The following is a 9,400-nucleotide window of genomic DNA, read 5'->3' on the forward strand; positions in this document are numbered from 1 at the left end:
TAGGGCAACTTCATAATGATGGTCCATTTGAAACATATGTCCTCCTGCAAAACCCACCCAACTAGGAGAGCTTTTCTAGCTTTAGGGGAACCAGTGGAACTCAACTGAGATAGATTGAGCACTAAACCTTGGCGGAATAGAAGGGCCAATGTCAGAGGAACTGTAGAAATGGATTTGCAGGAAACCCCTGTCTCTTGAATTTATATATATTGAGCAAAGCCTTGAATGATAGTACGTTGGGATTCACTAACCTCCATCAGAAAGCAATGTCCTGAGGCCAGTTGTCCTAGGATCTGACTTCTGGCTTAGCCTACAACCATCAAAATACCGACTGGACTCAGGCGTTATAGTGACTTCTCTCTGACCTCCTCATTCCACACATACCCCGCCGCAGCTCCCGACTCCGGCAGCCTAAGGATCCGAACTGCTTTTCTGCAGTTCTGTGTAACTTAACCATGATTCGGAATTCTCTGGTTTGGATTCGATCCCCAAGCTGGCCCTTTCTCTTCTATTCTGAACTCCATCTTCTCTTCCTCGGCTTTTCTCTGCAGAGACGCTTTTCCTTCTAACCTCAGTTTGGCTCCACTGTGAAGCCTACAAGGGAAGAGAAAAACAGACTGTGGAATCTGAAAACAAAGTGCTGGGATCTGAATTCTCCCTGGGATTACGAACCATCCACCAGAAAATAAGAATAAAGGGAAGCTTCAGAGAGGCCGGTAGAGGGCAGCCGAGGAGCAAGCCGACGACGAATGACGCAATGTCCGGGACGGGGAGGGCTTGGAGAGCTGCTTCCCGCGCGCGCGCCTCTGGTTTTCAATCTGGTCCGATTCTCTTACATATATAGCCGCTGAAAGCCTGTTTCACTTCACTCTGCTATCTGCTGTCTGCAATCTACAGCCACGATGTCTGGAAGGGGAAAAGGTGGAAAGGGCTTGGGCAAGGGCGGTGCTAAGCGCCACCGTAAAGTCCTGAGGGATAACATTCAGGGCATCACCAAGCCTGCCATCCGACGTCTTGCTCGGCGCGGGGGTGTCAAGCGGATCTCGGGCCTCATTTACGAGGAAACTCGAGGGGTGCTGAAGGTGTTCCTGGAGAACGTGATCCGAGACGCGGTCACCTACACCGAGCACGCCAAGCGCAAGACCGTCACCGCCATGGACGTGGTTTACGCGCTCAAGCGCCAGGGCCGCACCCTGTACGGCTTCGGAGGCTAAGCCGCCGCCCCGGTTTTGTCCCATTCCCAAAGGCCCTTTTTAGGGCCACCATGTGGTCATCGGGAGAGCTGTGCACGGCGCTGTAAGTTTAGGGGGCTAACATTGGTTTATGTTTGCTCCATTGGGGAAAAAATTACGCTGTTTCAGCGTGGCTAAGGATGCCTAGGTGATTGCAAAAGCAGTTGAAGCTTAAGGTGTTTCCTTTGCTAAAGTACTGTGCCTTAAGCCATTTCTGATGTGGTTCAAACCTGCAATCAAAGCTACTTCGGGGGTGAAATGTGAAAATTACGGTTCAAAGCTGGTCCACCACGGTAGCCCGTGAAATTCTAAATAAACGCCAGGAAGAAAAACTACAGAAGTGAAACTGGCTCCAGTGGTACATTTTATCCTTGAGGACAAAGGTTCAAGGACAGTGCCCTGGCCAAATTACAGCCCCAGGCAAAAAGGATGGGTTCCTTGAACTGAATTGTTCATCTTCCCGGCAAGGTTATTCTCGACTCCCTGTGTTTAATGAGCAGGATTAGAACTAGACTCCTCAGATGGTAGTTAACTTTCAATTCTGCCAGTTTGTCAATTTACCTTTTTCATTTCAAGCGTTTATTCTTTACCATTGTACGCAGTAATCCTTTCTGTGCACATTGAACAATGAATGCATTGACTTTTGGCTCCCCTCCAAAGGGTGAGAACTGATAGACCCGCTGGTTTACCATTTAAAAACAGACAAAAGAGGTTCGATCAGAGACTCCTCAAATGTTTAAGTGCTTACTCTGACCAGTGTAGTACTTTTTTTTTGATCCTTCAGAGACATACGCCTATAAAATGAACAGACTTGCTTTTGTGGTTTTGCAAGGGTGCAGATGCAGGCATTTTAATGTGATCCATAAAAGTCATGCAAACTAAAATCAAGCTGAATTAATTCGGGTATGTGATTTGTATCTTGCAATGAGAGACCTGTAGGGAAATACCTACCAGATATCCATTAGATGCAACTCCATTTTTGAGAGGTTGGTCACATCCATGCCAGGGGACCATGCTGAGGCAGGCAGAACAGGAGAAAGATTATTACAAGGTTTATTAGAGGAGCCATATTGGCCCTGGAGAGAGAGCACGTGGCAGCCTCCACTATAGGTAGCAGCTGGGTCTGGGGGAGAGGAAGCAGGAAGGTGAGAGTTCAGGTGGGTCTGGGCAGAGAGAGGGAGGAGCCATCTGTATGGTGGGAGAAGCTCAAGTATGGGTGGAGCTGAGGGCCAAAGGTGTGCATAATGCAGTTTTCACAAGACAAAAGTAAGTCATACCATACGAACATTGCCAAGAATACATCAAGCCATTCTCTACTTTTACTTCTCCATTTCTATCCTGATTGGGATTAAACATTGCCAGGTATACACACTTCTCGTTCTTAAACTTAGATTTAATTTAGTACTATTACATTCGCATGTGGAAACTTTTTAATACTTTATTTTTGCATTCAATGTATCAATGACAGTAAAATGTAAAAAAAAAAAATCTCAAATAGAAAATGGGATCGGAAGTTGTCAAAGAGAACCGTATAATTAATCTTTAGAGCATCCTCAGTGGCCTATCAAAATCTTGTAATAAGCCACACGGCAGTGGCTCACACCTGTAATCATAGCTACTCAAGAAGCTGAAATCTGAGGTTCGTGGTTCAAAGCCAGTCTGGACAGGAAAGTTCGTGAGACTCAACTCCAGTTAAACACCAGAAAACTGGAGGTGGTGCTTGTGGCTCAAGTGGTAGAGTGCTCACCTTGAGCTGAAGAGCTGAGGGACAGACCCAGAATTCAAGCCCCATGACCAACCCCACCCTCATCCCTCTGAGCCCCCCCCCCCCCCCCCCCCCCCCCCCCCCCCCCCCCCCCCCCCCGCAAAAAGTATCAGCAAGAAGTCTTTGAGTACCCTCTCTAAGCACAGGCTTCATTCTAGGCAGGTTATTCCATAGTTCTGAAACAACAGATCTTTCATCTGGGCCAGTAAACAGTAGCCTAGAGATCAAATACAATTCAGTAAAATTCCTCGACCCTTAGGACAATAACTTCCCCTTAGTCTGGTCCCGAGAAATTTAATACTCCGAATCCCTTGTTTTTCAATGAAGCATGCCCTGGTTTAACAACAACAAGAACCAGCCAGGCACTGGTGGCTCACACCTATAATCCTAGCTTCTCAGAAGGATGAGATCTGAGTATCCTGGTTCTAAGCCAGCCAAGGCAGGAAAGTCCATGAGACTCCAATTAATCACCAAAAAAAGCCAGAAGTGGAGCTGTGCACTCAAATGGTAAAGTGCTAGCCCTGAATATAATATCCTGGATTCAAGAGAGACTTGAAGACACCCAGTTAAAGGACCTAGGAACTTTATTCAGCTTCTTATCACCGGGAAGTAGGAGAATAGCGTTGAGCTCAGGGTAGGAGGGGTTTTTATAGGGATAGGTTACATAGAGTTATATAGACAAGGTATGCAAGGCAGATTTGACACATTTTCATTGGTTATATGAACTTTATTCTTTATGGTAAATACCATACGTAATAATTTGCAATAGGCTTCCCATAGTGAGACCACTCAGTGGTGGTCTTTAATTGGTGGGCTTAAGGCCCTGTTACTGAGTCAAGCAAGATTACAGGAGTAAAACATAGCAAAAACAGAGCCTTAAGTCACAGGAGCATCAGCAAAACATAATCTTGACTTGGTCAGCATGATCAATACTATCAATGCTATTGACACTATGACAGAAGTTATTTTTATTATAAGCTTCTGGCTACTGGTAGCACTCAGTGCAGCTGGTGATAAACCTCAAGGTTGTCAGTAGCCTTCGGCAAAGCTGACAGCTTGGTAAACTTGAGTGAGGGAGAGATGTTCTTTTGCTTTTTGTTTTTTCTTTACCAAGAGGTTTTGCCCTTGATCAATAATCTTGTTCTGTTTTGTGATTTCACATTTTAGTTTCCATGGATATTTTACCTGGGAAAAAGGAGTTCAGAGGAGAGAGTAAATTTCCAACAGCAGGAAGAACTGAGGCCAGACAATAGGAGGAACTTTCTGCCAGTTGAAGGGTTGCCCCAGGCCCATACAGACAGGCAAAATCCCAGGTATGTGTAAACTCATCTGAAGCACAGGCAGAGCAATCCACCTGAGCCCAGCTGTAAACATCCCATTGTGGCCCAACTGAAAGGCCCCACCTTCCTTGACCTAGTGGCTTTTTCATTCACCTCTGCCTACTTGTTCAGACCTCCTATCAAAACTCCTGTCCCAACTCTCTGGCACAACCTCCAAACCCGTGGAAAGCTCTGTGCCCCTCACTGTTCAATACACAGTCCTCACCTGTTGATAATCAAGTCCAGCCTATTCGTTTTCCATTCTCCTCCATTTTCCTATCAAAAGCCCAGAGACAGGCACGCATGCGCGCACAGGCACGCACGCACGCGCACACACACACACACACACACACGCACGCACACACACACACACACACAATCATGGTCACCCTAGAGATAACCCACTTTAGATTTGAAAAAGTATATTTTCTCCATCCCAACAAACTTTCTTGTCATTTTCACCACATGCTCATCTTGCCTAAATTCTCTCACCAGATGGAAGGTTTGAGTAGCTGCGCTGATTTTCCATTAACAATTTGACACCAAAAATTGGCAGTATATACTTGAAATACTATGTCAGCTCCCAAAAGACTAACTTGTAGGTCTTTGCATTTGGTTTTTACCAACATCAACATTTAAGGCAAACTAGGTTTAAAACATGGTCCTTGACGATGGAAATACCAGCAAGGCAAAGGATATAAGACTTGCCCTCCAGGAGCTTATATAAACCTAGGAAGACACACACACACACAATAGGGAGGCCCAATAGCACAAAATGCTACTACATATTAGCATGATGAGAAATGCAGATAATTACTGTAGGAACTTCCTAATGTGGTAGAAATCATTGCATTGTGGGAAATGGGGGAAACAGATGGGGCTTGTGACTGTGTGGGAAAAAGGGGGTGGGGGGAGCAAAACTCCTGGAATCCCATTGCATCATCCAGAAGGTAAGGAAAGAAGGAACAAGAGTAACATTTTTGATGATGTCAAGCTAAGAAGGCTTCTTATGCTCAGGATGCCTCATTTTCCTAAAATCTCACCTGAAACAGTATTTCTAATTCACATATTACTGTGATACTTTTTAACTTTAAAGGCTACATGCAAGCTGGGTGCCAGTAGCTCATGCCTATAATCCTAGCTACTCAGGAGGCGGAGACCTAACGATCACCATCTGAACCCAGCCCAGGCAAGAAAGTTCTTATCGCCTATAAACTTCTCAGAAAAAGCCAGAAATGGCTCCATGGCTCTAGTGATAGATCACTAGCCTTGAGCACAATGCGGCTCAGGGATTGCACCTGGGCCCTGAGTTCAAGCCCCAGGACTGGAATTAAAAAAAAAACAAAACAGGCAACATGCAGACAAATATATGATCTCACTGAGGTTCTATGAAGCAGTACGGAACAAAATATAGAAGACAAATCAATTTTTAAAATGAGGGAATAAGTGCACTAAGGACTTAAAGAGAAACTTCTCTGAAGAGGAAAGAAGGATGGCCAATAGACACATGAAGAAATGCTCAACCTCTCTAGCCATAAAAGAAATGCAAATCAAAACAACATTGAGATACCACTTCACCCCAGTTAGAATGGCTATAATCAAGAACTCTAATAACAACAGCTGCTGGAGGGGATGTGGATAAAAGGGAACCTTACTGCATTGTTGGTGGGAATGTAAACTTGTTGAACCACTTTGGAAAGTAGTATGGAGGTTCCTCAAAAGACTCCATATAATGCTCCCCTATGACCCAGCAATCCCACTTTTGGGCATTTACCCAAATGATCACAAACAAGACCATACTAAAGCTACCAGCACAACTATGTTTATTGCAGCATTATTTACCATAGCTAAGATATGGAACCAACCCAGATAGATGCCCTTCAGTAGATGAATGGATCAAGAAAATGTGGTATATATACACAATGGAATTCTATGCCTCCATCAGAAAGAATGACATTGTCCCATTTGTTAGGAAATAGAAAGACTTGGAAAAAAATTATATTAAGTAAGCCAGGCCCAAAAAAAGTAGGTCTCATGGTTTCCCTTATTTGCAATAACTAGTATATGTCTGAGACAAGCAGAAAAGGTCAGATAAGTTGATGTTAGGTGAAAGTTTTTTTTTTCTTTCTTGGGATTGTTTCTAACATATTTATAAGATGATTTCTTTGTTGCTTTGTATGTCCCTCCCCCACAGTATAACCCCTGCTTTCATTGTATTTGATGTTGGTATAATTTTTAGAGGGGAAGGGCAAAAACAAACGGATCCAGGTGGACCCATTGCAACAATGAGATGTACAAGTTGTAATGTTGAAAAACAAACTTTACAACTTTGGCTGGGGGTGAGGGGGGAGGCAGATGGGAAGGGGTGGGAAGGAGAAACAAAGGAGGAGGCAACAATGCTTGATAAGAAATATACTCATTACCCTGCCCATGTAATTGTAACCCCTCTGTACGGTATTTTCACAATAAAAAAAATTTTTTTTTAATGAGGGAAGAAAACATGTCTGTTGTCTAAGTCAGTGGTCCTTAAAGTGGATTCCAGTATAGCAGCACAGATCACCGAGAGACTTGTTAGAGGTACAAAAATCCTGGGCCCGGACCTGCCCTGTACTTATTGAATCAGAAGCCCTGGGAGTAAGACCTACGCACCTAGCAATTTATGCTTTAAAAGTTTGAGTCCTCCAGGCAATTCTGATACACATTAAAGGTTGATAACCACTGATGTAAGTAACAATTTTTCTTCAAATGTAGCAGGTTTTTTAAAAAACAAAGGCATGTTGCCTCAGTTTACCAAAAGGTTAAATTTCATTTTCTTTGATGAAGGAGCAACCAGGTGAACTATCCTAATAAAATTAACATACTAAAGATACATGTATGTATATATTTAAGATTTACAAATCAAACATGGTGTGCAATAATAAATTTAGTATGCATTTATTAAAATTAGGTACTGCAAAGAACCTAAGAAATGGTGCCCAATTTTCTCATTTTTTTCCTCTGGTTCAGAATAAAATTATTCCTTAAATATGAAATAACATAACTTTGTTATGAATCTGATGATTCATAAGCATTAATAGGATGTTCTGTCCTAATCCACAGTTTTAGACACTCATTCCCCAGGGGTCTTTTCTTGAAGCCAGCTCAGATTATCCCGAGTTGCCAGCTTTGTTCACACATGGCCCTAAGTGAACTCTACCTTCTCTATCCAGGCAAGTGGCATCCTCCTCCCTGATTCTCAGACAAGGAGGTAGAGAGTCATCTTTGATTACTTTTTGCCTCAACAGTCCAGCTTTGCCCTTTCCCCATCCAGGTATGTACATAGCTAGACCTGGTCCCTCCTGCTTACTGCAGTAGCTAGCTTCCAGTTCTCATTTCAGCCCTTCTTATCCGCTGTTGCTCTTCCATTCCTTTTTGTACCCTCCCCCACTTTTTTGATGCCACTGTCCCTGAGATTCTTTTTTTTTGGGGGGGGGGGTTCCGGTCGTGGGGCCCGAACTCGGCCTGGGCGCTGTCCCTCAGCTCTTCAGCTCAAGGCTACTGCTCTACCACTTGAGCTTACGGCTTTTTGCTTATGTGGTGCTGAGGAATCGAACCCAGGGCCTTTTTGCCACTTACAGCTTTTTGCTTATGTGGTGCTGAGGAATCGAACCCAGGGCCTCAGGCATGCAAGGCAAGCCCTCTACCCCTGAGCCAACTTCCCAGCCCAAGAGATTCTTTCAAAGCTAGTGCCCTACCACTTGAGTCACAGCTCCAGTTACAGCTTTTTATTTTTCCTGAGTAGTTTGAGATAAGAGACTCATGGAGTTTCCTGACAAACTGGCTTCAAATTTCAATCCTCCCATCTCAGCCTCCCAAGTAACTGGGATTACAGGTGTGAGTCACCAGAGCCCAGCTTTGTACCCTCTTGTTATCCATCTACATTTCATACACATTTCTGATACTACCCACCAGCTTAAAGCTCCAATCCTAGTTTCTCTTCTTATTTTTATTCTAATTCCCTGATCTTACCCACCTATGGTGTACTGGGGGCAGTTTGGGTACAAAAGACAAATCCTTACCTTGAGGAATGTTGTCCCCTAATGCTGAAGGTAGAGAATGGAAAGATGTGGAACAGATAGGAAGGGGTACAAGCAAGAACCCAAAGGGATAAAAACCAAACGATAGAAAGGGAGAGACTCAGGAATTAATCTTTAAGAATGAACAGTTCTCAGAATTACAATGAGAGGAAGACATGTTGAACCAAAAAAAAAAAAAATAGCAACTGTCAAGAGAGTATGTATTTGAGAATTGCAGATTTGTGGGACTAGAAAAGACTTATTCAGAGCTTCTGAAATCTAGGGAAACTAGGAAACACTAGAAACTAATGTATATCACAATACATCTTGTTGAGATTTCTGTAAATTAGCAACTATTAGTAGGGCAATCAAACTGACGGTTCTAGACTAGACACTGTTAGGTGTTTACAGGGATAATTTTAGTTTGTCCAGTACTACTATTGTCCACATTTTACAAATGGGAAACATGAGTTCCATAGAAATTTACTTCCTCATGATATGGACAAGGCCTGGCCTCAGTCCTGACACCTGTTTTAGAGTTGCCAACTCTAAAGTTCTCTGAAGCAGAATTTCAAAGGTAAGAGGATTGACTCAAGATTCCCAGGCTACAATCTTGGGCCCGACTTGCAGGATGCAAAGGCAGTGCCATGACCCTTGCTCTGAATCTCTCCTTTGAACGCCGATACATACCCTGTCCATATTATAAGCCTAAGCAAAAAGTGAGGGGCTGGACACCCAGAAAATGCTCCCACAAACTAATGCAAGAGATGTAAGTGTCACAGGTACCTTAGTGGGACAGTTTTATCCTGATAAACCTCTCCACTTATCTCACTGAAATAAATAAAACCCGGCAAACCCCAGCACACGGGTGAGGCCTAGACAGTTAGGAACGGAGGTGAGGGACATGGAAACCGAAGTCGGGGGAAGCAGGCACTGTCACCGGCTCTGATGACACTCCGGCCATCCCTCCACCCCAATGCCGGTTCCGCAAGATTGAAGAGCACAAGGCGACAGCTCCTTCCGAGGGCG

The 9,400-nt window shown here is 43.9% G+C and overlaps 2 protein-coding genes across 3 annotated transcripts in view; both read left to right on the top strand.

Moving 5' to 3' along the window:
* The first annotated feature begins 885 nt into the window (after positions 1-885).
* Positions 886-9,400, top strand: part of LOC105984867 (histone H3-like) — a 19,126-nt gene continuing 10,611 nt past the window's right edge. The window contains exons 1-2 of one of the 2 annotated variants that reach the window (XR_001175018.1): positions 886-1,296; positions 4,165-4,520. Coding sequence is in view for 1 of the 2 variants with exons in the window: in XM_013015181.1 (XP_012870635.1) it covers positions 903-1,195 (293 nt within the window). In the remaining variant the exon portion in view is untranslated. Of the gene's footprint in view, positions 1,297-4,164; positions 4,521-9,400 lie in introns of those variants that run through there. The other variant, XM_013015181.1, reaches the window with a different exon arrangement.
* The window catches only part of LOC105984869 (histone H2B 1/2), a gene marked incomplete at its 5' end in the record, with an annotated part of 7,617 nt that continues 4,897 nt past the window's right edge, over positions 6,681-9,400 (top strand). The window contains one exon of the mRNA XM_013015182.1: positions 6,681-6,713. Coding sequence (XP_012870636.1) covers positions 6,681-6,713 — 33 coding nt within the window. The remainder of the gene's footprint in view (positions 6,714-9,400) is intronic.

Source organism: Dipodomys ordii, unplaced genomic scaffold, assembly GCF_000151885.1.
Source record: "Dipodomys ordii isolate 6190 unplaced genomic scaffold, Dord_2.0 Scaffold26, whole genome shotgun sequence".
Lineage (NCBI taxonomy): Eukaryota > Metazoa > Chordata > Mammalia > Rodentia > Heteromyidae > Dipodomys > Dipodomys ordii.